This window comes from Zeus faber (assembly GCF_960531495.2).
Source record: "Zeus faber genome assembly, chromosome: 8".
NCBI lineage: Eukaryota > Metazoa > Chordata > Actinopteri > Zeiformes > Zeidae > Zeus > Zeus faber.
This window is the reverse complement of record NC_137195.1, coordinates 21,000,042-21,027,905: the sequence shown is the minus strand read 5'-3', so window position 1 is coordinate 21,027,905 and position 27,864 is coordinate 21,000,042. Positions and strand designations below refer to the sequence as shown.

General features: G+C 43.6%; 1 protein-coding gene across 4 annotated transcripts; it reads left to right on the top strand.

Moving 5' to 3' along the window:
* Positions 1–119: 119 nt before the first annotated feature.
* On the top strand, positions 120–27,428 carry ibtk (inhibitor of Bruton agammaglobulinemia tyrosine kinase). Of its 4 annotated transcripts, none has more exons than XM_080005940.1 (29): positions 120–236; positions 864–1,767; positions 2,077–2,173; positions 4,285–4,409; positions 6,094–6,165; positions 6,361–6,531; positions 9,945–10,062; positions 10,213–10,393; positions 10,586–10,709; positions 10,826–11,003; positions 11,207–11,360; positions 11,577–11,955; positions 13,725–13,975; positions 14,087–14,173; positions 14,491–14,573; positions 14,764–14,801; positions 15,320–15,416; positions 15,631–15,732; positions 16,234–16,351; positions 18,754–18,814; positions 20,895–21,022; positions 21,166–21,278; positions 21,757–21,902; positions 22,111–22,220; positions 22,436–22,552; positions 22,856–23,005; positions 23,167–23,355; positions 24,905–25,037; positions 25,586–27,428. In XM_080005940.1, exons 2-29 carry the CDS (start codon positions 1,444–1,446, stop codon positions 25,709–25,711), a joined length of 3,972 nt encoding a protein of 1,323 aa, XP_079862066.1. In that variant the 5' UTR covers positions 120–236; positions 864–1,443; the 3' UTR covers positions 25,712–27,428. The 4 variants fall into 4 exon arrangements, with proteins under 4 accessions (XP_079862066.1, XP_079862065.1, XP_079862064.1 ...); XM_080005939.1 differs by having other exon boundaries at positions 6,055–6,165; positions 22,454–22,552; XM_080005938.1 differs by having other exon boundaries at positions 6,055–6,165.
* Positions 27,429–27,864: the final 436 nt, after the last annotated feature.

Sequence of the window (27,864 nt, the reverse complement as noted above, 5' to 3'; positions counted from 1 at the left end):
GCGACGTGAAACCACCAACCAATGGACGTTTTGAATGCATCCGTCCCCAGCCATTCAGAAGTCCCGTTGCTGAGCCCAGCGTACACCGAGCGCCTCCCTGACGTAGCGTTGCAGTAACCGCTGCCTGTGCTGTCAAAAGCAACATTTTTTCTTTTCTTTCGTCATTCCCGGTTATGATACATCGTCGGTTCTCCGCTGACTCGAGCCTCATGAGTTGTTATTTCTTCTAGCGTAAGGTGAGAACAACGGCGCCTCGTATTGAGGTTATAGAGCCTCTCTGGGTAGCCTGCTCGCGCTAGTTTAGGTGATTAGCATTGCACGCGTATACGCCTGGGCTCCATCCCGCTTGTGCGTGCGTGCGTACGTGCATGTGTGTGTGTGTGTGTGTGTGCGTGTGCGCATTTCCTGACAAAAATAAGTATGATATGCTGTCTACAGAAGGGCCAGCCCATTGGTTGGAGCCATGCTTATTATTAGTTGGCTATCCGACCGGCGTGTTGCATAAGCTGCTGCTGCTGCTGCTGCTGACACGGCACACTGAGGTCCTGCAACCCAGACTAAAGCATGTCACACCTGCGTTAACATGCCCGCTACAATACAATACAATACAACGTAACACGCGGGGGTTGTACGGGGTGTTAGAAAGCCTTGAACAATGTCCAGCCGAGTTGCACTAAGCAGATTAACCCATGTGACCGTTTTGTATCGAAACCAAACTCCTGTGCCGCCCTGACCTTTGCCCTCCGAGTTGCAGGCCCCATTGCATGTTTTGTGGCCCAGACTCTCAGGTTTCCTGTGTTCGCTACCCTTGTTTTTTGTAATTATTAGGCCTTAATTCTAGTCCTTTTATTTTTCTCCCGCAGGTGCTCAATACAATTATGGAGTTTTAAAAAAGCGCGGGAGTGTTTTGGGGGGAAAGGGGGCCTTTCCCCTCATGTTGGATGGTTGGACTGCTGGACGGGACTCTCAGAGGGTTAATTGATGCCTTTTTGTAAATTATTTAATAAGTAAAAAGAGGAGAAACTATTTTTGAAAGACCTGAAGCATATTTGCACAACTTTGTACAAAAAGTGTAGAATTTACTATTTATTAAACGCTAGATGTTATTGAATGCTGCAAGCACCTTAGGTTGGGTTGATTTGTTGGTCGAAATGGTGGACTGAACTTAGTCGCGACCGGGCTCGGAGTTGCTAGGGTGCGGTGGAATACCAACACAAGCACGATTCTAGCACTTCAAATCAGCCTTTCTATATTATCTTCAAGAGCAGCTCTGTTACAAAACCAATATAATTTGAAGTCTACATTTTCGCTGGCGAGACAGTGTAAATGTCTGTTACGTTGCAGTTTTGAGTTAATTAGTATCCGAGGGTCGTGGGCTAGCTGAGTAGACCGTTAGGAACTCTTAACAGAAGAGATTTGGGCCTTGCGCAAGCAAAGGTCACGATGAGTCTGGCAACACCAGACTGCACGCCAAAGTGTCGCTCGCGGCAACATGCAGATGAGGTGGTGGCGGCACTGACGCATGGCTCCGAGAAACAACTGCGGGCGTTCCTGTCCGCTCACTGCCACAATGTCGCTATGCTGAGGGACGCCTTTGGCCGCACAGCTCTGCACCTTGCAGCCTCCGTGGGCAAAAAGGCTCTCCTGGAGTGGCTGCTAGAGAGCAAAAGTGCCGACCTGACGGTGAAGGATAAGGAATCCGGCTGGACTGCTCTGCATCGCAGCGCCTTCTATGGACAAATCCACTGCCTCATGGCCCTGTTAAAGGTATGTGGGTTTTAGGCAATGGAAGAGGGTTATAGCTGACTGGAAATCCTTTAAAACTGGAGACTGCAGATAAAAATAGAGATCTAGGGTCATACTCTTTCTCTGTCAAGATGATGCTTGTCATAATGTAGATAATTATGTCAGTATGATGTGGCCACAGCAGCTACCCCAAGGCACTTAAGTAGGCTATGCTGGCAGGGAAATTTAATTCTAAAACGGAATCCAATGTGAAAACCACAACATTGTTAATCCTTGACCTTTCACGAGAGAGTCTGTTTGTTTTACTTGTTTTCTCTGTTTGTTTTTCAGCACGGGGGATTTCTCTCTACTCAGGACAAGGAGGGGCTCTCTGTCTTGGATATAACAATGAAGGACCGACCATCACATGTTGTCTTTAAAAACACTGGTAATTAAAGCCAAGCAAGCTAACCTGCCACTCTGGTTGTTAGATACAACTGCTCTTTGTTTTTAACTAAAATCTCCATTCACATCTCCAAATGAGTTTCAGAATTTCAGCTCTTTCACTGATTAAATACAGCACCATTATCTATAACATATCTATGACATCCTTTAAAAAGCCCCTTTCACACATAGTTTGCGGTGAATCACAGGTATAACCTTTCCGGCACCACTAGTGAGTTTCACTTTTCACACATGCAGCTACATTCCAGAACATATCTGTCTTGCCCCATGCCATGATAATGCCGGAATAGATTGGCAAAGTAACAGTTCGGCAGAAGTCACCTGGTGTGGTCCACACCAGCCGCGGCAGAGAGCTACAGACAGAACAGCAGAGCGCACAGAGCGGCGCAAGGACAAAACTCATTCACATGTGCGCTCTAAGAGAATGTGTGAAATGCATTTTTATAAAAATGTATGCATGTAACATTTTTATAAAAAATAATACATTTCTGCTGAAACACTGCATAAATATTTTATTGACATTTGCAAAAAGTCAGCAATCGCAATTGGCCATGAAAAATCATGATCAGTGTATCCCTAATTTTCAACAAGTTTGCGAGACAAGTAATGTATTTTCGTGATCCACTTGAATCAGAAAGAGGCATTCAGTACATTAAAAGGAACATTGACAGAGCATTGGATGCTGACTCGGCAGAGAGGCACAGCGGAGTCATGTGATTAGCTCTTCAGACGGACGTAACCCTTTATGTGCTTGTCACAGCAATGTTAATGCTTCCATTCACAACGCAGCCATCTATGGCCGTACCGACATTTTCCTGGAAATTATACTAGGTCACAAGTGGGGAAATTTACAGACTTTTCTTTTTTTAACATGCTCTCAGCATGCTTGGCATACAACACAGAGCATTTGTGAAATTGCATCTTGGACAGAGTTAGTCTGCAAGTGGAGTTCATCTTTTCAACCTGCAATGCCACTCTTTATTCATTCTTTAATCATCAAGGACTGCTGCAATGACTCTGTCCTGTGGACGACCTGTGGCATGATAAGAGCACAGTTTTTTGTTACACAGAGCCGCCACCAATCCCCCTCTTTGGGGAACAATTTGACCATGTTTTGGTCTATAAACAACTAATCATCATTACTTCTCCAAGAGGGGGAGAATCACCAAGGGTGAGACAAATAAACATAGAAATAAATAACATTTACCTGGAAAAACAACCATAGAAACATGTACGACAACATGTATCGACAAAACATAATTAAGTCCAGGAAAAATTAAAACAGCAATTTGGGACGTGTCCTCTTCACGTGATAGCTATAGCAGTAAAAGAGGGAGAAAAGGAGAACAATGTGATCTGTGTGTGTGTGTGTGTGTGTGTGTGTGTGTGTGTGTGTGTGTGTGTGTGTGTGTGTGTGTGTGTGTGTGTGTGTGTGTGTGTGTGTGTGTGTGTGTGTGTGTGTGTGTGTGTGTGTGTGTGTGTGTGTGTTCACCACTGAGTGCACAGGACTTGTCCCAATTAGTTTTGGTGTATGAGGTCGGAATAATACCGTAGTGCCTCCAAACAGTGGAAAGGCTCCCACAGCCGTATAGACCCTTCACGATGCCAGGAAAGCCCTGGCACCATGCCCTGCAGCCACAGAAGACCCCCTCCCCAGCCACCAGAGAAGCCGGGAGCCTGTGAAGCGACACCCAGGCACGGCCCCAAGGAACGTAAAGCAGCTCTAGAGAGCGTGATGAGCGTGTGCACCTCTGAAGTGCACACATACAACCCACCCCCACATGCAGGCATTAGATGCAACCGCAAGTGTACGAAACGACTTTTATGTACCATCGACACCGGCTTCTGTTCCTACATTACGTCAAGGAACATTGTCAATGGATTTACGGCTTTTAGTGCAAGTGGAAAAGGGGTGCAAGATACAGTTTACTTATTCTGCTCACATAAATAAATTGGTGTGTCCCTTTATCATTAATAAAATGTTTGGAAAGTGTTCAGACTCTTATTACGAAAGAGGGAAAAACACAGTTTATTTCTTGCACCGTGCACCATTTTGTGGCTGTGTTTGTAATTGTGTTTTCTCTGTTTTCCCAGACCCAACTGAGGTATACACCTGGGGCAACAACACCAATTTTAGTCTTGGCCATGGGAACCAAGAAAGCAGACAGCACCCTGAACTTGTTGATGTCTTTGCCAGGACTGGAGTTTACATCAAGCAGGTTGGCTTGTGGCAGACCTTTTTATCGTCTCAAATCTCACAGGGATAAAGTAGTGTTTACTTCCATCCACTGGGCTGAGGTTTCCTCACCTTAAACAACTTATTCTCTTGTGTCTTTCTAACACCAGTAATGGCCTCGCTCTATTCCGCTTGTACCCTTACGACATCACATGTTGCATAAAAAAAACCCACTTGGGTCTTGGAAATGGAGCATGTTACCTGGGCCACCCTTGCAAAACAGTTCCTCCCAAGAGGCTCCTTTAATACCAAGTCACTCCACTCTGTGAACCTGTCTTTGTAGAAAATGAAAGTGGTTTTCTCTCCTCCAAGCCCAGGCACTGTCTTAATTGAGACGGCAGAACTTCTACTTTGGCAGCTTTGGATTTACTCTAATAGGGAGACAAAGTATCAGCTTTTATACTGCTTCATGTTAACACATTGCACTCATAGTGAATTAGGATGTTTTTGCTATTGTAGTCTTAGCACATGTAATATCAAACCATTATAAGCACTATGAATGATCTCCCTTTCACTACCGATTTCGTCGGGGTAATTAGAAATAGGAGGCCATCAGTTATCTCATCTGAGTAAGTGAACGAGGGGAGGGTGGAGCAGGAGTGTCAGCCACAAGTTGCTTGGGCCTGTGCCCTCCAGCAGAGGTTAATTTGTGTCTTTGTGTAGCCCGACTCTGCGTGCTTAATGCCACACCGCCCGAGTGTGCCAGCCAGGATACGGTTTCATGCTACCTGTCATGCGGTTTCTCTTCTGTGTTATTATCATTGAAGCTGGCTGCTGTGCCAATAACAGCCTGGGGATTGTGTCCCCAGCACAAGTAAAAATGTCATAAGACAGGCTTTTAAAGCTCTCAATGTAGAATTTGGGCTTTGCTGTTGGCTTCATTTTTGAGTCGATTTTTAATTTTATATATTAGAAAGTCGAAACCAGTGCTGTGGTGCTTCCTCTGCCATGGGTGCTTACCTTGTACATGTAATTTCATAATACTTGGTGGTGGGTCATATGGCTCCAGTTTCATGGCCACACAAGTAGGGCTCCACACAGACTCCCAACCTTTGTCTTCCCAATGCAATCTGGCAGGTGCTGGTGGGGGTTAAATATTAATTCTAGAATGACATGTTTTAATTTAAACTAAGTGTGTGTGTGTGTGTGTGTGTGTGTGTGTGTGTGTGTGTGTGTGTTGTGTGTTGTGTGTGTTGTGTGTTGTGTGTTGTGTGTTGTGTGTGTGTGTGTGTGTGTGTGTGTGTGTGTGTGTGTGTGTGTGTGTTTCCATCAATGTGATACTCCAGGGAACATCAGCGTAGTCCATTGAGGGCTTGATGGGAGTGATGTATTAGTAATGATGTTTGCTTTTCCACTTGTGCCATAGCCTTTATTGGCACAGCGTTTTACTATTACTACACAAGGGCTTGGCCGGGAAGATGGAAAGTGATGCATGACAGCCACTGATACTTGGTCAAGATATTATAATGACATTCCACATGCAGCTGAAGCTCAATGTTACCGTCAAAAGTCGTTGGACATCTCAACAAACTGTTCCAGCCACATGGGGAATAAACACATTAAATGGAAACTGACGAACACCTCATCGATCACCGAACAATGTGTAACCAATGTGTTTTTCCATTTAGGTGGTGCTTTGTAAGTTCCACTCTGTGTTCCTCTCTCAGAAGGGACAGGTTTTCACCTGTGGACATGGACAGGGAGGGCGCCTTGGTCACGGAGATGAACAGACCTATCTGGTGAGCTGTAGATAAATGTAGCAGACTAGTGGGGACCGGCCTCTTTATGCTGCTGGTGATTCTTGCTTTGTTATTTGAAAAACTACTCCTTAAAGGATTCTTTGACTAGACAAACAGTAATTCAAAGAGATCACTGCTTTGTCATTACATTATCATTGAATCTACCCTTCATTCTCTTCTTCCTCCTCTTCCCAGGTTCCTCGCATGGTGGAGGGTCTGCTGTCCCACCACTGCTCCCAAGTGGCGGCAGCCAAAGACCACACCGTGGTGCTTACAGAGGAGGGCTACGTCTACACCTTCGGCCTCAATACCTTCCACCAACTTGGCCTTTCTCCTCCTCCTGCTTCCGCACACGTCCCCAAACAGGTAGGGCGGCTGGAGGCACTTCACTTCTCAGGGGGGGATGATACACCGATCAGCCACAACATTAAAACCACTGACAGATGAAGGAAATAACATTGCTCATCTCGTTCCAATGGCACCTGTCAAGGGGTGGGATATATCAGGTTGTAAGTGAACAGTCAGTTCTTGAAGTTGATGGGTTGGAAACAGTAAAAATGGGCAAGCATAAGAAGCGACCTTGACAGGGACAAAATTGTGATGGCTAGTTGACTGTGTGAGAGAATCTCTAAAACAGCAGGTCTCGTGGGTTGTTCCCGGTATGCAGTGGTTAGTACCTAACAAAAGTGGTCCAAGGGAGGACAACCGGTGAACCAGCGACAGGATCATGGGCGCCCATGTGCTCATTGATGCACGTGGGGAGCAAAGGCTAGCCCATCTGGTCCGATCCCACAGAACAGCTACTGTAACTCAAACTGCTTAAGAAGTTAATGCTGCTATGATCGAAAGGTGTCAGAACATACAGTGCATCACAGCTTGCTGAGTATGGGGCTACGTAGCCACAGACCCGTCAGCGTGCCCATGCTGACCCCTGTCCTCCACTGAAAGCGGCTACAATGGGCACGTGAGCGTCAGAACTGGACGATAGCGCAATGGAAGAAGGTGGCCTGGTCTGATGAATGACGTTTTCTTCTACATCATGTGGATGGCCAGGTGCCTGTGCATTATTTTCCTAGGGAAGAGATGGCACCAGGATGCACTATGGGAAGAAGGCAAGCTGGGGGAGGAAGTATGAGTCTCTGGGAAATGTTCTGCTGAGAAACCTTGGGTGCTGTCATTCATGTGGATCTTAAGCTGACACGTACCACCTACCTAAACATAGTTGCACACTAGGCTTGGGCAGTTAAACGATTAACTCGTCTATCGGCGATCGACTCCATAGATCGCGATTGACATTGATGACAGACGTTTTTTTTTTTTTTATGTTTTTTATCCTCCAGGAACATCCGAGCATTGAAACGGTGTAAGTGCAGTTTACTCTGTTCTGAAACTGGAGCAGAGAGATAGGGGAGGTGGGGGAGAGGGAGGGAGGGAGGGAGAGAGGGGGAAAAGGCTCTCCGCTCAGAGCTGTTGAGTAACCACTGGTGATCGGGTGTCATTGGGTGCGATGTTCATGAGGTGTTCCTCATTATATCTTGCCCAGACAATCCGCTACCTTGATGCCCAGTCACACAAAAAAAAAAAAACAGCCTGATAACAAGGGCACCATGGGGCAAGTGCCTGAACACCCTCCGTTCCAAAAAAAAAAAAACAGACAGAGGGACGCACGTCTGCCTGTTGCTTTGGGACTTCATTTAGTAAAAACTGGATGTTTTTGTGCAAAAACTTTACTTGTAAATAATAAATCCTGCACTTCTGGATTCACATTACGTTCTATGCTCACGCGCATTATGGTCTTTTAAGACCATAAGCATTATGGTCAATTAAGATGTTACAGTATGTCATGATGAACAATTTTGTTGTCTGATTTAATTTAAATATCAGTAACTATCAACATTGGAGGGAGGTTTATTTGAAAGCTCCTATTGTGGTCTATCAAACTTTGAATTACTGTTTAGGGGGTGGGAGAGGTTGTTCGTTTGGTTGACAGGAGAGTTTCAGTTCATAAGGTGTTTAAATCAATCTTGTGATCTTGCGACTCTCTGAGAAGTCCCCAGACTGGACCCTGACATTCAGTTCAGTCTAAATAAGAAACACTTTATTTGCAAATAAGCACTCTATTGAAAATATAGATAGATACTATAGATAGATACTATAGATAGGGAAATTGCAGAAAAGTGCCACAGTTTTGAAGATTGTTTTAAAAATTGCTTGGAGTGGTTAAAGACCAATAATACGGGACCAATAATAAAGAAATTCTTATAATTTCAGAAATATTGATTGAAAATCATTTGCAGAGGAAATGGGTGACCAAAAATTTTAATTTAGTCTAAAATGCATTTCGCTTGTTAGGGTGTCAAGCGACCTCGAAGGTGTTTTATTATTATTGTTATTGTTTATTATTATTTATTATTTTATTATTTATATTGTTCTGCCACTTTTTCACCATATTCCCGCCAGTCGTTTTGTACACCATTCGGCACATTCATAGACATTGGTCTCCATCCTCAAAATATAAAATTGAGGACTAATGCGTCTAGCGCCACCAACAGGTCAAAGTTGCATTTTTCACATGGCTATATCTCACATCCAGTTCATCCCACTGTCACAGTCTTGGGTCATACATGTCTCCTCATGATCTCCAACTTTCACACTGACACAATTGATTTCCCCCGATCTGATTTTCTGCCATTTTGAATTTTCTGAGAAACAATCTTTCTACATCTCCTTCTAGGCCATTTGTCCAATTTCAACCAAACCAACTTTGTTCAATTCCTTACACTCCCCTCTTAAAAAAATCATCTGTTGAGGTTTCCTCTCAATATGGTTGCTACATGTGCAAACGTATTGGCAACATTTCCACATAAACAGGAAGTAGGCATATCTTCTGAACACTTTTTTATACATTTTTATAAAACTTGGTTCCCAATTCCAGTTTTATCTACTGACACTTGTTGCATCCGGTTCGCCTAAGGGGGGTGAACGCTGTGCGCAAATGTTTTTTGAGACTGAGCGCACTATTTTACATTAGGTACAATCTGTTTGCTTTGTACGGGTCAAGCCATGTGGCGGCCGGAGGTCACAGAGCGCAAAAAACGGATGATGCATCAATAGCTTTCTCATAGTCTCGTGGTCACATTCTCAAACATGAGCATCATTGCTGCTCATTGCTGCTTACAGTTATATTTTGCTTTTTATTATTACCATTTTATTGCCTTTTACCATATGAATGCAAAGCACTTTGAGTTGCATGTTGTGTATGAATGGTGCTCTACAAATCAAGGTTATTATGAGTGTTATAAATGGAAAAGAATTGTCTTTGTGCAGCACTGTATTAACAATTAGATTTCTAACTTCAATTCACATCAATGTGTATGCATTAAGCAAAAACATCACTATGTGCTATCGGGCAAATTAAGTACATTATCTTCGATTAAACTTGAGCCTGCAGCAGTAGATAGGATTAACCATGGCATAGTGCACCAAGTAAGGCGCAGCTGTGCTGGGAACAGACTGTTGTGTTTAAAAACATGTGAAAACACAATTAGTTTAGTTACTAATTGTACAACTCGGGTCTACATACTTTTTCTATCATATGTGGTCCGTTGGTCTAGAAGCAAACATCAATAAGTGGAAAACCAGTATAGGCAATAAAAATGACATTTTTAATGATTATAGAGATGATAAATTTAGCTTATAAGCTATGGTATCTGTTTTTAATGTTTGTGGTTGATGTAAGTCATATTGTGAGAACAAAACCCTTGTTCTATGGTTTACAGGTGTTCTCCAAGAACCTGAAAGGAAGGACTGTGATCGGTGTGGCGGCAGGAAGGTTCCACACTGTGCTGTGGACCAAGGAAGCTCTTTACACAATGGGCCTCAATGGAGGGCAGCTGGGTGAGTGACAACGCTCAAAATTTAAATGAAAATGTATATGTTGTAGTTCTATTCACATTTTAGATATGGATCTTGTTAGAAGCAGGCAGTGTAAATCAATTCAAACCCAATTAGCCATGTCAAACTTTTCTGGCTGTTTGACCCCCATAGGTTACTTGCTTGACCCCAATGGGGACAAGTGTGTGACAGCCCCCAGACAGGTGTCTGCCTTGCACCACAAGGATGTTAGCATTGCCATGGCAGCAGCAAGTAATGGAGCCACAATCGTTGTGACCGAGAAGGGGGATGTCTACCTGTTGGCGGACTACCAGTGCAAAAAGCTGGCTTCAAGGTGAATAATTGGATCAATACTAACAGCCATTCATCTCAGTTGTTGTTAGTCAAAGCATGCAGAATTTCATTTTTGTTTGTGTATTATTAATGATATAATACCATTTAGGAAGTGATGCTACTGCAACACAGTGTATATTACAAAAATGGTACAGTTTATCTATAAATCACATTTAAAACATTCTTCTTAAAGGCAACTAAACATCAGAAAGGTACTCGTCAGTGGGGGCAGCCTGGACCACCGTGTAGACCCACAGTTACTTAATGAGGGAGGGGGAGAAAAGGTAGCCATCCTAGCCCTGGATGAAGCTGGGAGGGTGAGTACAAGAAACCCGCCGCCAGGGAGAAACAGTTGGTTTGGTTTTGGATCATAGAGGAGAACCCTCGGGAGGTGTTTTTAATCCTCTTAGTCTCTCCTCTCTTTTCCTTGCAGGTGTTTTGCTGGCGCTCTTCGGGCAGCTCGGTGCGACAGTGCAGGTGGGCGTACGGGCGTCAGGTCTTCATGTCGGACATCGCTCTGAGCAAGAACAGCATGATGTTTGTGACTCAAGAAGGAGAGGGCTTCAGCGGCACCTGGGCCGGGGAATACAAGAAGTGCGGGGAGAAGAAAGGTGAGGCACGGCAGACACGGCTTCATTTAAGGATGACTCCGGTCTTCAACCCGTCTGATTGTGGAATCAGAATGTTCAAATGGATCCAGTATTGAGAAGATAGCTTCAGATGACTACTGTGCATCAATCTGCAGTTGCACAGCGCAATGGGGCAATCGCGGAAAACATCAGCTAAAAGAGCTTGTTGTTTTTTTGTGTTCCAGATGGAAGTGTCGAAGTGTGCGGTCATTCAAACGCTTCCACAGTGTACGAGCGGATCCGCCTTGAGAAGCTCCCATACGTCCACAGAGCTGTCAGCATCACCATCGACTCTAAAGGGCGTAACTTTGGGGTACTTCAGTCTGATCCTAAAACAAGGTACATATGTACAGCGTAAAAATTCTTAAAATGCCTTAAAAACAGTAATAGTAGTAATAGTAGTAGTAATTTAAATAATAGTAATAATAATGGTATTTGAACATAAGCATTTTGTCTGATTTTATTTACCCATATATTTATTTTCTTTTAAAATTAGTCTTCAGTTGTACCCAAAATCCAAAGCCTACAGCTGAAGCAAATACTTGGTCCTTTTAGCTTGTACGAGGTTCCCAGCGTCTCTTCGTCGTCCTTCTCCCAACACTTCCGGAGTCTCCTGGAAGAGGCGGACGAAACGGACAGCATCCATGACGTGACTCTGCAGGCCGGCGACCGCACCTTCCCCGCCCACAGGTACATCCTGTCCACGAGGTCGGAGTTCTTCCGGAAGCAGTTCTCTGGCGAGTGCAGCGTGGCCGACGAGGACGACGAGGTCAGGAGGAGCGAGGACGCCATGGGCTGCGACATGCTTGTTCTGGAGAAGATCCCCGCCGACGCGCTGGAGCACGCCCTGCACTTCATCTACACCGACTCCTGCGAGCTGCTGGTGCACGGCACCAGGCCCAAAGGCTCGTCTTCCCCGCCGGACCACAACCACGTACGGATACCTAAATGACCAAAAATATTTTTCTTGACTGTAGAGCTGGGTACTTGTGATTCATTTTGATATTGATGAACTGGCTCATAATACGATTCTATATCAATATGTTGACATTATACGTAATTAGAATCGCTGACGTCCATTACAGAAACATTTCCCTGAACAAACTTAATACCGTTAATACTAATACGGGGATATATGGGGATGGGGATCCCCATATATATGGGGATGGTAGCTCAGGCGGTAGAGCTGGTGGTCTAGTGATCTAAAGGTTGCTGGTTCGATCCCGGGCTCCTCCTGCTAGCATGCTGTAGTGTCCTTGAGCAAGACACTTAACCCCTAATTGCTCCTGATGGCTGCGTCCGTCGGTGTTTGAACAATTGTAAGTCGCTTTGGATAAAAGCGTCTGCTAAATGTAATGTAATGTAATGTAATACATGGGGGTGGGCTGATCACATGATGTCGTTATCTGATTCATATCAAATGTACCCCGTATAGTTGTGATCGGATACTCAGAATCGGAAAAACTGGAAGTTGCCTAAAAAGGCAGCTTTTATTGTGGAGGGAAGAAAATGTGAAGGAGCGTGAATAATAACGGGAAGATGTGTGTATATGTGTAACCTTAAGCTATGAGCAGCTGGTGAATGCAGTGGTACTCTAGTAGGCTAGCGATTGCTGTTGCTGTTTATATCCCATCTTAAGCAGCACTTAACCATGAGATACTCTAGGTTACCAGAGCAGTGACTCTCCATAATAGTAGTGTCGATGCACCAAGCTTTGTTTATATAAATGCACACAACACCTCTGGTCTTACCGGGGTGATCAGCCCGGACGTAGCGGTTGGCTGTGCGATGTGTACGCAAGACTGTTCTGAATGAATAGACTCGAAACAAATAGGCAGATAATTAGTTATTTGCAGAATCTGTAGAGATGGGGCTATGGGTGGGAGGAACCGTGCATGCAGCTTTCCTATCATGTGAGTGTGATCAGATCATGCAACAGATAGCAGATGTACATAATGAGACCAAATTATAAGAAAATTTGATCACGCCGATCCGGATATAAACTGAAAATGATCGAACGTCAATCATAATCATACAAAACACAATACCCGTAAGGGATAGTCGTTTCATCCGAGCAATCAGCCTACCCCTACTTGTACAGTTACAATTGTAATAGATTGTATTACAGTTACCATTGTAATAGATTGTAATACAGTTACCATTGTAATAGATTGTAATACATTTACAAGTGTAATAGATTCCAATAGATACAATTGTAATAGATTCCAATACAGTTACAATTGTAATAGATTGTAATACATTTACAATTGTAATTGGTTATTATACAGTTACAATTGTAATCAATTCTAATAGTTACAATTGTGATAGATTCTAATAGTTACAATTGTAACACATTCTAATACAGTTACAATTGCAATAGATTCTAATGGAGTTACAATCGTAACAGATTGTAATACAGTTACAATTGTAACAGATTCTAATACAGTTTCAATTGTAATACATTCTAACGGTTACAATTGTAATATATTGTGATACGTTTACAATTGTAATACATTCTAATACAGTTACAATCGTAATGGATTCCAATACAGTTACAATTGATTTTCACATTTCAAATGGGAATGTTTTCATAACTTCCAAACAAATGATCAACATTACAATTTTCAAACCGATTCAGAAATGGAATTGTATCGAACATGATTCCTGTTTAAACCTCTCGTGCGCTGTCCGCTCCCCGTCCAGGATCCAGAGCAGGAGAGGCTAATCAGCAGCCTGCAGGACCTGGACCTGAGGGGCCGCTCAGCCTTCGAGGTCTTCCGCTCTCTGACCCCGACATGCAAAGCAGGCGGTGACAAGGCCAAGAACAAGGCCTCCAAGCCCGGGAAGAAAGGCAAGGCGGGCAAAGGAGACAAGGCCAACGAGGGAGGTGCCAACCCTGTCAGGACCTTACAGGCCATCGCCAAGAAGCTGGGCCTGGCTGTTCTGTCTGCACGGTGAGGAGCAGTGCGGCCTCCTGGTGCTTTTTACCATCAGGCGGCCATGTTGTTATTTATTTTTATTATTATTATTATTTTTTTTTTTTTTTACATTTTTCCTCTTCACAGGCTCGATGGAGTGAAGTACGAAAATGGAAAGATCAATGTCACCCACAAAAAAAGGGGCAACAAACCTAAATTCAGCCAGAAAAAATGGCAAGTGTTTTTATTTTATTCATAAAGAGTAGTCTTTGCAGGCCCTTAAATAGTCTTCAAATGTCTTAAAAAAGATTTCTCCAAATATTAAAGTCTTGAAAATGGTCTTGAAAATGAAATGGATGAGGTCTTTATAATAAACGCAGACACATTTTGTGTTTTCGTCAAAATTAGTCGAGAGTTCTTCTGTATCAAGTCAACATCTCTGTAAGCGTACAGCTGAACCAAATTAGATTGTCTTCAATTTTGTTCAAATGTGTCTTAAAAAGTATATGTATATTGTATTATGGTATGTATCTCTATTTTCCTTTCCACAGCTCCTACTTATGTGATGTCACCCTGAAGTCTGAGGATGGAAAAGAGTTTCGCTGTCACAAAAGTGTGCTGTGTGCCAGACTTGGTAAGAACCGCTGAGTACATCGGTGTTTCTAATCCGAAGCATCTTTTCAGTTTATGTTGAACCAGCACATTATGTAAAACGCACACTCAAAGATGTTGTTTTTTTTTCTAACCGGCAAATCCATCCCTCTTGCAAAATTTCAGTTTTTAATTATCCAGCTATTGAAAAAAATATCTTGTTTTATTTCCAGAATACTTCCATAGTATGCTTGGGAACCCCTGGATTGAGGTATATCCATGTTCATATATATATATATATGAAACATTTGTTCAACATTTGTTTTTAAAAGCTCTTATTAACCCCACTATACTGCATTTAGAAAACCATAAAGTTCCTGGATTTGATGCATTTCAAAATGTAATGCTACGGTTAAGTGTAATTTTGTGAGGAGAGGGAATTGTAGCCAATTATAGCCGGCATATTTGCGGAGTATGGACATCAATATGTAATTGGATAATTTCTAGTGGGAGATGATTCCTCCTCTTATCTCGTTCTTTCTCCCAGTTATTGGACAGCTTTGTTAGCGAACGCCCACACTTGCAGAAAAATAAAAAACATCTTGTGAAACATGTAGAGACTGTTGATTATATGGAAGTCATAAACAGGATAGCAAGATTGGAAAATCATTTTTTGTTTTATGGGACCTTTTTAAAATGAAAATACCTTAGCTGTCTACAAAAACCTTAAATATTGCAAATATTTTTTATTTTATTTTTTTTATAAATGTGTCTCTGGCGTCCCCTCAGGCCACATCTTGTACTGCACTCGAGATGCCCACAAGCTCAGAGATTCTGCAGGTCATTCTTGAGTATGTTTACACTGATGAGTCTCCAACCATCAAAGGTAAGCTATTAGGTTAACGTGAAGGATCCCCTTCTTTTTCTATTGTTTAATCCCCCGATATTAGAAGCTCTATTCTGGGTAAACATATTTATTTAACTGACCGTAGCGTGGTTTTTCACGATGCACAATGGCTGCATTGCAAGGGGGGCAGGGAAAAGGAACTAGACCACAGTATCTTTCAGTGAGATTCTCCTCTGCCCTCTTTTCCCCAAAGAGTGTCTGAATGTGGAGTTTGTCTGCAACGTCCTTGTCGTGGCTGATCAGCTGCTCATCACACGGCTGAAGGAGATGTGTGAGGTCGCCATCACTGAGAACTGTAAGTAATCTCCCAGGCTGCATGAAGAACCTGCAGAACTGGAGCCTTAAAGTTTTGTTTTACTTTCGTCACAGGTCTGTACGTCCACTTTACGCAACTGCCTGATAGGGTGGCCTAGATAAGATTGCTTACCTCGATTAGGTAGATTGAGGGAGCCTAATTTCCCCGCACAAAATGAATTGCAATTCTAAAAATGTTTTTAACTTTTTAATTAGAGTGACATTTGCCACAATTACGGATTCAAGGAATGCTTTCTTGTGCCTTTCCAATTTATGGGCTGGCTATATCTACTCTTTTCATGTGTCAGTGTCATAGGCTCCCCCTATACACAATTGGATTTTATCACCATATGAAAATCACTCTGTTTTCATATTTTCATTTCACAAACAAAAAGGTTGGAAATGAGAAGATGTTACACTCATCACAGTAATAAGTTTTCTAAAACCACATTTCCAGATGCTATATTTGAAGCTGCTTGTTTTTTTTTGTTTTTTTTGTAAGTGACTCTAAAGAATGCCGCAGAGCTGCTGGAGTTTGCTGCCATGTACAACGCAGAGCAACTCAAACTCTCCTGCTTCCAGTTCATCGTGCTCAACATGGCTGCCCTACTGGAGGCCAAGTGAGTGGGCCGAAAGGCTTTCTGAGCATGTGCTATCCTGGCATTCCCTCTGAAGAGCCTCTCAACCCAGAAGGTTTCAGTTTCTCCCTCCTCCTCTTCTTTCTTTGAAAATCGGTAGGGTTCAGGGATGTTGGGATGCTGCGAGTTGATTGTAGAATGCGCCCTTCTCAACTTAAACTACGTTAACTCCTGAAATGCTTGCTCTCTTCTGTCCCAGTTATAACACAACTCAACAATCCCCCCCCCCCCCCCCCCAGTATTTACATGACCAACTTTTAGGATTCTTGGTGGTATTTGCTGAAACCATGGAAACAACATTAGAAAACCTAGATATTTGTGGTTTCAGATTTAATTTGTTGGTTTTTGGGCAATTTTATTTTTTTTAATTGATAATGAACACCCATAAATCTAGCCACTGGGGTTTCACAAGCCAGTGTATCATCAGTGCTGGTCCCAAGCCTGGATGAATAGAGAGTGTTGCATCAGGAAGGGCATCCGGCGTAAAATCCATGCCAAATCAAACATGCGGACAACAAATCTGATTTTCATAACGGAACGGTCGAGGCCCGGGTTAACAACGACCGCCACTGGTGCCGTTAGCCGACGGGGTGCCAGTGGAAATTGTGGTACTGTTGGCCAAAGAAGAAGAAGAGGGGGAAGGTGTGCCCGAAGACAGCAGGAGACGAAGAAGGGTAGGAGAGTAGAGTTGAGAGTAGGAACTTTGAACATTGGCCCTAGGAACGGTAAAGAGAGAGAGCTGGCTGACATGGCTGAGAGAAGGAATGTAGATGTACTATGTGTACAAGAGACAAGGTGGAAGGGGAGTAAGGCCAGTAGTATCAGAGCTGGGTACAAACTGTTCTACCATAGAGTGGATGGCAGGAGAAATTGGGTAGGGTTAGGGTTAAAGGAAGAATATGTCAAGAGTGTTTTGGAGGTGCCGAGAGTGTCGGACAGAGTGATGAGCATGAAGCTGGAAATTGATGGGGTGATAATGAATGTGGTCAGTGCATATGCTCCCCAAGTTGGGTGTGAGATGGAAGAGAAAGAAGAATTCTTTAGTGATTTGGATGTAGTGTTGGAGAGCATCCCCAAGGGAGAGAGAGTGTCATTGGAGCAGATCTCAATGGGCATGTTGGCAAAGGCATCAGAGACATAGGTGATGAGAAGGTAATGGGTAGGTGTGGTGTCAAGGAGAGGAATGTGGAAGGACAGAAGTCGGGCATGAAGAAGTCGGGGGTGGCAGAGAAGTACGTAAGAGTGGTACAGGATATGTATGAGGGCAGTCAGACAGTAGTAAGGTGTGCAGTAGGCGTGATGAAGGCATTCAAAGTGGAGGTGGGAATGCATCAAGAATCAGCTCTGAGCCCTTTCTTGTTTGCAGTGTTGATGGACAGGTTAACAGATGAAATCAGGCAGGAGTCTCCGTGGACTATGATGTTCGCGGATTGGGATCTGTAGCGAAGTAAGGAGCAGGTTGAGGAGAGCCTGGAGAAGTGGAGGCATGAATTAAAGAGAAGAGGAATGAAAGTCAGCAGGAGTAAGACAGAATACATGTGCCTGAGCGGGAGGGAGAGTGGCGAAAAGCTGAGAATGCAAGGAGTGGAGGTGGAGAGGGTGGATGAGTTCAAGTACCGGGGGTTGACCATCCAAAGCAGTGGAGATTGCGGGAGAGAGGTGAAGAAGAGAGTACAGGCATGGTGGAGAAGAGTGTCTGGAGTGATCTGTGACAGAAGGGTTCCAGCAAGAGTAAAGGGGAAGGTCTACAGGACGGTAGTGAGACCAGCTATGCTGTACGGTTTAGAGGCGGTGGCACTGACAAAAAGGCAGGAGGCTGAACTGGAGGTGGCAGAGGATTAAGAATGAGTACATTAGAGTGACAGCTCAGGTTGGACAGTTTGGTGGAAAAGTGAGAGGCCAGATTGAGATGGTTTGGACACGTGTGTGTAGGGGAGATGGGTTACATTAGGAGAAGGATGCTGAGGATGAAGCTGCCAGGCAAGAGGAAAAGAGGAACAGAAGGTTTATGCATGTGGTGAGGGAGGAAGATGCGCAGAACAGAAGGTGTTGAAGGCAGATGATCCGCTGTGGCGACCCCTAACGGGAGCAGCCGAAAGAATGAGAAGATAATGAAAACCCATAAATTGTTAGCAAAGTGTAATTTTGAGCAAAGGAACTCTTTAAGATGTACAAGATTTCAGCATTTAATTCCAGAATGACATGGTTTAATTTAAAGTGTGTGTGTGTGTGTGTGTGTGTGTGTGTGTGTGTGTGTGTGTGTGTGTGTGTGTGTGTGTGTGTGTGTGTGTGTGTGTGTGTGTGTGTGTGTGTGTGTGTGTGTGTGTGTGTGTGTGTGTGTGTGTGTGTGTGTGTGCGCTTGCTTGTTGGTCTTTTCCCCCCAGAGCGCTGGATATTCTTAGTGATGAAGTGTTGGTGGAGCTGGCTTCTGCCTACAGGAGAACAGTGAGTCATGTCATGGACTTGTTTAACTCATTCAGCCGGGCAGGCGCCCAAAGTCACAGTTGAACATGACTTAATTTATCTAACGAATACATAATAGTATGTATGTATTATGGGTGCAAAGGATCACAAAACTCACGGTTCGGATCGTATCCCGATTTTGAGTCACGGATAGAATAATTTTTCCGATCAGCAAAAAAAAAAAAAAAAAGAGACATGTATAACTTTGCTTTCCATTTTTTCTGTAAAAGCAAGGAACTTTTGCCCACGGTCTTAAATGAAAAGAACATTCAAGATGCCCATAATTTGAATTAAATCTTTAAACTATATAAAATATTCAATACTCAATTGTTAAATTAAAGTGCAATGCGAGGCACGCATGAGACCTTCTTCCTTTACATATGGTATGATGTGAATATGATTCGATCCGGCCCCAGTAACTGAAGTTAATTCCATAAGTAACCAGTATCGTATTCAATTTGTAATGTTTATAACAGACCAAATTTCATGAAAATGGGTTCAGAATTAAGTGAATTACACTTGAATTTGTAGAGAAGTCTGCATCTCTCAATACACATGGTATTTGTTTACTAGCGGATCTTAGCCGATCCAATATGGCGGACGAGCAGACGCATAGCAGCGCCATACAGCAGCTCATTCAGGACACGTTGAAATTAGCAGCAACATAGCGCGACGTTCCGTAAACCAATCATTGTGCTTCAGAGTAAAACACAGCACACATCTGTCTTGTCTATTTCCTTTTCATTGCAGCTCTGCATCGAGATTTATGGAATTATGACTGTAAAAAGTAACAGCGGCAGTAAAATTGTATTTCACTATGATTCAATTTAGCATTTGATCCGCGGTTCACATGCGTACCGAACTGTGGGGGGCCAGCCGTACAGATCATGAATCAACTAAGTTCCCTTACACCACTAGTATGTATGTATGCATGTATGTATGTATGTATGTATGTATGTATGTATGTATGTATGTATGTTGTACGTACCTTCCTTCCCTCCTTTCTCCCATTATTCCATTCGATCCACTTCACACTTGTCGGGTGTATTGCTGGGGACCCAAGGATATCCAGTGTCGACACGTGTAATATTAATAAAGAGCGAGGGCTCTGCGACTGAGTCACTTATGTCCGCAGTGCAGCCGGTTCCAAACAGTGCGGTAGGCGTGGGCGATACCTGCAAAATAGGGTTTCGATTAGATACCAAGTAATGCCAGGGCCAGAATCGCCCTAAACAAACTGTTATTATTGGATGGAGAACGTTGTGCGTGTTAAATAGAAACAAAACCTATTTAGTTATTTTTCACATATGAGCGCCCACGTTCATCAAATTCAAAAAATTCTAATTTGTAAAAATACTAAGCGTGTTATCCATGCTGTTACCTAGTCGGACGCTACGAAACTGAAAGTGAAAGTGGCGGCTTCGTACGCGCGCAGCAGTCGCAGCACAGTCTTCGGAGTCAGATTTCACTTATCACGGGAGGAGAAGAGAAGGGGGGAAAAGAAGGCTCTAGAAGACCTCAGATCAGGTCTAGATCGGGACCTGTCTCCCTCTCCATGCGTAGTTTGCAGCCAGGATCTCCGTCCACCGCTTATCCCCGTTCCCCTCAATAACCCATTGAGAAAATTGTGCGGGTTTTTAAGAAGTATTCTATTTTTCTCTGTTTTATTTTACTCCGAAATAAAAAAAAAAAGCAGCACAGTGCATAAAGGGGACACTCCTCCCCCACACCCGTAGTAAAATGTCCGGTGTTACCGGTAACACTGGTGTTGTCATGAGTTTATTAACCAGTGGGGAAAATTCCTCACCGTGGCATCCCTACCACACAGTGACGGGCACCAAGCAAGCACAAGTGAGGAAATATATTGAGAGAAACTGATCCCTTTTTTGGTATCAATCCTGTTGACACTGGATTTGATTTTCAAAACGAAAATCTAATCTAATCTAATCGACTTGTCTAATATATTGCTGTACGCGGCCAACTCTCCATATGCTTTATCTGACAGATGTTGCAGTAAATACCAACAGGTCTGATATGAATTTGTTTCCTGTACTTGTATCAGATCCCAGCCATGCAAAGGAGGCTCATCACACCCTACCCAGACGCCCCAGACCTCAGCGCTTACGAGGACGAGGATTTTGACTCTGTGTTCGAACCCAAAAAAGAAACTGACTCAGAGTTCTCATACAGGTACAAAATACACACATTGCGACTGTAAACACTTTTCATGTTGATACATTTGGTTTATATCATGTGAAAGGACGGCAGTACCACAGATTACCTTGAAAACGTTGTGTAAACTAATGTTTTGTGTAATACAATTGGTTTTAAAGGGAAACACTGTTCAAGAAGGCAAAGATGAAGGCCAAGAAGAAGCCACGTAGACGCTCTGACAGCTCAGGAGGCTACACCATCTCTGACATCATCCAGAGCCCCCCTATGGCAGGTACTCCACACACAGCTAGGCCATAGTGCCTTTAACTCTATTTGGCTATTTAAATTTGATTTTAATTCACAAGCTCAATCAAATAAAAGTACATCAAATGCCATTTCATGAGTCTTGCATCTTTGCCCGAACATTTCAGAATGAAAGGATGAGCATTAATGTTTTGTTTTTGTAAGTATTAATGAAATATCTTTTCGTGAATACTCAATACAAAATTTAAAGCATAATCACATAAATCACATAAACTAACTCTTAAGTAGTATATATAGTATATAGTTTTACTACTACGATAGGTCTAGTAGTAGTATGAGTAGTTATACTAGTAAATACTAGTATTTTTAGAGCTTATTGTGTGTAATCACCGGGCGTCACGACATTTTACTGCATATATGTATGACCGTATGTATATGTATGTGACAAATAATCTCTTGAACTTGAACCAAATAATAATTTCACCTTTTTTCTGTTTTGCTGTTAGCTGTTTCACCGTGCCTGGTGAAGTCCAGGGAAGCCAACTCTACAGATTCACTGCAAGATGTGATGACTTCAGACTCGGAAGGCAGCTACATGGCGGTGGGCAGTCCCCGGGACCTTCAGTCCCCCGTCTTCCAGGAGAGGGCCGAGGTCAGTCACACGGACATGCCCTTGCATTATAAACCTGTTGAAAAACAATGAATACAAATCCGCTCTGATAGGTGGAAGAAGGCAAACATACTGTAGTTTGAAATGGCCCATTCTTTGTGGTGAGAATACATTTAGTTGATTTTTAATTTTGTCTTGGCTTGTTGAAATATCTCTTGAAAATAAAATAATTCCCTCTTCGGTGCTGCAGTTGGAAAAGGCTGTAAGTCAGAAGACCCCTGCCACCGTCTCCCTGAGCAACGGCCTTCCCACCCCACCGAACAGCTCGGCTCCAGAACCCATGCCCAAGGCCCCAGCCAGGTAAGATGGACCTCTGTATTATATTATTTGTAACCTCTTCTCTGCCACTTTCAAAAGACCCCTTTTTATTTTGTCTTTGGTATTGTTACTGTGGATTGGACATACACCCTCCTACTGCGGTGAGGAGAAAGAAGGGATTATTTTTACAGATGTTTATAATAAATCATATCCGGTAGTTTACTTTTTATCTTTTTTTCCTGTATGTGTGCCCAAAGTGTTGCTCCTCTGTCCAGTCCTGCTGGTGCACCACCCATCCTGGACCTGCGGGCCATCATGGATATGGAAGCCAGCTCTCTGCAGAACCCAGGAACCACCGCTAAAAGCCCCGGAAGGCAGGAAAAAATATTGTATTCTTACACTCTCTCATACTGTACCTGAGCTTCTTATACTCTATGCTATACCTGAGCTGGTCAATTAAAATTTTGATTTGTACCAACAGCATAGTGAAGGGCAACAAAAAGAAAATGCCACAGAGTTCTCTTCATTGTATGAATGCTCTTGATAGTCCAATTTACCACCAATTGAAATTTCTCATTTTAATTTGAAAACATTTTTTTTTGGTCTCGCTTGGAAAAACCTGTGAAGAACAGTTTTGCTGAAAGGTTTTTTTTTCTGTTGTACTTCCTTACCCGTAGTGTTGGCAGCAAGCACTGCTCCGTTCCCGCCAAGCTTTCCCAGAAGCAGAGGAAGCTGATGGCCCTGGCTCACAAGGAGGCCCAAGCAGAATCTGCCGTGTCCAGAGCAACCCCTGTGTTTACCCCTCCCAAAAGCAGCGGGAAGGCCTGGTGAGTTGGCAAAGAGAAAGACATCCCTTACATACTACCGTTATCTTGTATGCTGCATTGATTTACACAGCATCGTAATATAGTGATTTTGGAAACTACTGCTCCCAGATGAATGAATTATTTGTTTTTGTTTCCCCAACCTTTTCTGCCGCTGTCTCCAGGGCGACCGCCATTCAGTCTCCTCCTTCCTTCCGCTCATTTCGAGAGCTCCTGGCAGAGGAGGAGAACCGCATGGTCAAAGTGGGGGCAGCAGGGGGCCAAGCTGCTCAGGGCTCCCCACTTCCTGCACCTGCTTCCAGAAGGGTCACCTTCAAGTGTGCCGAGCCCGGCGAGCCAGAAAAACCCTCTGGGTGAGTGTACATACACACAGCGTGCATCGTGTGGTGAAAGATGCAAGGGGCTTCATCCTAATCCCCTGTCGATACCATCTTCTCTCCACTGGATGGCACTGTGGAGGTTTAAAAGACAGGTTTTGAAAGATTGCCACCTGTAGAGCAGCCACATCTTGGTCCTTTTTACAGGAAACTAATCACCTACCTCACTATGAGTTATTGGCACTACATAGCTAATATGAGCAATTCTTTACATTTCTCATCTGGAGGAGCATCGGAGGACAAGTGGGGGTGTTGACATTTGAACCCCACAATAAAGTAAATTGCTCATGCAACCATTGCTCAAAACCTTAATGGCTACCATTTATTTAACAGAAGACAAAGCAACTTGGGCAATTATATCTGCAGTCCTGTGTATTGAAATGAGGTCTGATCCTCGGGTCTCAAAAAAAGAACCTTCTCAGATAAAAAAAAACAAAAAACCTTTAACTGATCACATGTTGGCCACCGGATGACAGTTTGTTGCCCTGATCTAAAGTCGGAGGCAAAGTGCTCTGACCGGGTGTTAACGGGTGCAGAGCAGGTTTTTCCTCTGGGAGCAAATGACCCACAGCCAAGCTGAGTCGCCACTGACTCGATGTCACTCTGACCAGACAAACAACTCAAGTCTACGGAGACCTGCTGAATTGGAAATGACTTATGTCTATGGCGCCAAAATAATAATAAAACAACTGTTGTTTTTATGACTACACACATTTTTGTGTATGCATACTGTTATAGCGAAGCCGGCAAATGATTGCAAAAGAACATGAAATAAAAAATGGATAGGGAGCAACAGATGAGTTTTGTTTTTTCTTTTTCTGATAAACCCCAGTATGCATATGTGTGCTTGGGCTTTGCACAACTTCTGTCTTCCTCAAAGTTTAAGGTCCTTGAACTTTGAGTTCACGCAGATCTCTTAACATGATTGGAGACCACTCGCTTCCCGTTGCCGTCCATCTGCAGAATCTCCCCTCGCTGCACGCCGCAGTCTTCAGTATGGACGGCCCGATATCAAGCAGCTGTATGAGTCAGAGCAGTGAAGCTTGTGATGCTAATCAGAATCGATAAGGGCAGACCTCATGTCACAACAGATCATTCAGGACGGGTTCTTCTTCTCCCAGTGTGTTTTGGTCAAGCACATATAGAGGAGAGGGTTTGAGGCTCGGAAAAGGAGTTGCAAGCCTGGTAGAGATTGCAATTCAAAATGAATTGGAATGCTTCAGCGTCTTGGTTGAGGCAATAATGCTGAGAAGCTGTTGTTCCCAGATACCCATGAAATTTGAGGGCAGGAGAAGTGGAAAAATATTTATATATAATATATAAAATAACTATGAACAAATCAAAAATATACGGGTGCCTGCAAACAACAGCTACTCACTCACACATGCTTGCTCCTGTCGGTAGCTGTTTATTCAGCTCGACTCCTGCACAGTTACTACCGCCGCGGTACGACCACTCTGACTCAGCCCATTCCCTGTGCCATTCCCAACCCCCACCCAATTCTGTCCCTCTCTCTCCCCCTCAGGCCCTGGGTGCTGGGAGCAGTGGGCAGCCCCCCTTGCTCCTCCATGGTAACCTTTGCCACCATTGTGGAGGAGGAGAGGCAGCAGGAGGCCGCGCTGATCCGCAGCCGAGAGAAGCCGCTGGCGCTCATCCAGGTAACAGCCGTGTGTGTGTGTGTGTGTGTGTGTGTGTGTGTGTGTGTGTGTGTGTGCGTGTGCGTGTGCGTGCGTGCGTGCGTGCGCAAAAAGGAAAGCAGTAAGCAACTTTGCCGATTTTGCAGTCCAACAGGCCTATTTTGACCTATAGTGGAAACCGCTTGTAATGATCGGTTACAGTGATCAACAGCTTATATGGATCAAAAAGCTTGGCACCGAATCATCCCTATTCAAATACTGCTTAAATAATTAGCTTATAGTAATCACGTTTCCTTCCTTTCCTTAAGTTACTGTGTTCATTTTGGGTGTTTTCATACATGACACGGTAAACTACAGTAACTCTAATGAAAATAAAGCTTAGTGAAGTATCTTCCACTGTCAACATTTAGTATTCGGCCTTAGTGCTCTGTGGTTTCTTTAACCCACATTCCAAGATCCAACTACCACCGCCACCATCAACCCTTTTGTCAGAAGACTACACACTCTTAAGTTTTTTTATTTTTCATTTTGTTTAATACATATAAACACTGCCTCCACTGTCTTCCCAGATTGAGGAGTGTGCCATCCAGGACCTGCTGCTCCACTACAAGGCGCGTGACAACCCCGACGAGCTGATCATGGTGGAGCGCTCCTCCCCGGGCCCCGTCGCCGCCCCTATCTGGAACAAACACTGATGCAATCCGTGGGACGAAGCCTAAACCCGACAGATTGCAGAACCAGCTTCACTCCCCGGCGAGACCTACCACAGCACACCTGGACCATGAGTCGGCCACATCAGTCATAATTGTGTGTGTGTGTGTGTGTGTGTGTGTGTGTGTGTGTGTGTGTGTGTGTGTGTGTGTGTGTGTGTGTGTGTGTGTGTGTGTGTGTGTGTGTGTGTGTGTGTGTGGTCCCGCTCTGATGCTTATCTCCCCAGTATTAACTTACTTTTTCTTATTGCTGCTCTCTCATTTTGTGTGTTGTGCTGTTTTCGTTTTCCTCCCTTAACCGATGAATGTGACCTAAGTCTGTGTACAAAGGAAAGTTTTGGCTGAGGAATCCCTTATGCACAGTACTGGGTGTGGGTGGGGATCCTCAAAGAACCAGTGACGTTATAGCAAAACAACTTGAGAAAAATACCTTCAGCTCTCCGGCTTAATATTTAGCACATTGAGCTGCCATACACGTGAAAGAATTTGGGTCCAAACTTGACTACATGGAGAGCCATGGAGAGTGTGATGTGTCAGGGTATATGGAGAGTGTCATATGTAACAACATGTCAGAACTTGTGTGGGGAGACCTGCAAACGATTGAGCAAAGCAATGAACTTGTGCTTTTTTCTTTTTGACACTTATGTCTGCATGGTGACAGCATTTAGTATTCCAGACCAGAGGTCTGATATTTGCTTTGATCTTGGTAAGGTAGTTTACGTTACATTCATAATGCATTCAATTAATCTTGTTTGATGAAATTATGGTAAATGATAGCAGATGCTCACTGGGCTTGTGATGTGTCGTGGGGTCTTATCTGCAAGCTATTGAGAAGGTTATGTTCCTTTTCAACTGCATACATACAAACATGCATCCATAATTACAGCGTTTAAAGCACATTTTTTTCCCACTTCACAATTTGCTCTTTAATTTTTTTCTTTATTTTATGAAGCCAAGTGGATCGGTACCTCAGATCTGGACCATTCCTCTTCCTCTCATGCCCTTATGTACGAGTAGTCGGCTGTTTTTGTGAGAAGGAGAGATTTGGAAATGAGACAATGGCATGCAATAAAAGAGCTCACCTGTGCAACGCCCGGGTGAGCCCAGGTGTATTTCTGATTGACTCCTTATGTCTTTTAGATCAGGAGTCAGATTAGATCGCAGTGCACTGCGAGCACTCCACCACGATCATGAAGCGAGGGTCTAATTTAATTCTCTTGCATTTTTCTCGGGCGATTTTCTCAAATGCAGTAAGATTGAGGACTCTCAATCTGTCACCAGGAGGGGAGGGGAAGAAAGTGTCTCATTGCATCTAATAAAGATAACATTTCATTTCGCCTATCTCCTGACACTTCATCTTCCCTGCATGAGCAAGCAGCCATTATCAAGCCGTGGTCTGATTAGCTGTAATGACCCCGCTCTGGAAAGAGTGTGTGACAATTTAGGGGATTTATTGGCTGTAATTACAGGTAGAGCATCGCATCGACAGTCAGAGAGGGACTGAGCACGGGGGAAATATTAATTACTCATTAGGATATATTAGCCGGTGCACAGGAGACACATGGATTTCAGCTTAAAAATAACCTCTTTACATCAAGCTTTCATAAGGGGCACCAATGAACGATGATAACAGATGGAAGGATTGCAATGTACTGCATCTCTGTATTTAAAGGACCGTACTGGTGTCTAATAAAGTGTTGGATTCTTAATATAATCTCTATTTTCGTCTTTTAGACCAGTATAGGCCTTTTAATATAAATACACAATGCTGATTATAATGTTGCGAATTAAGATAGCCTACATTTAATATAGTTCTTCCTACCTCCCCAATTAATATTTCAATCGCACAGTGGCACCCATTCACCTTTTCACCATTTAAGATTAAAATAAATGAAACCCGGACACATTGTGCATATTTAGGTCTTGAGACCTGAAGCGGGAGGCATGACGGAGCATTTAGTCCGTTTTCTTTTTTTTAAAAGGGGGCGGCGGGTGTACTGTTCCTTTGGAGAGACGGTGGAGTAAAGGCCATGACTGTCAGCTTTCCTACCAGGCAGATGGGAAACTCATAGCAGACGCTGTCCAGACAGACAGTGAAGATGCCCAAAGATAAATTGTAGAGAAGGGGACATGCTAGA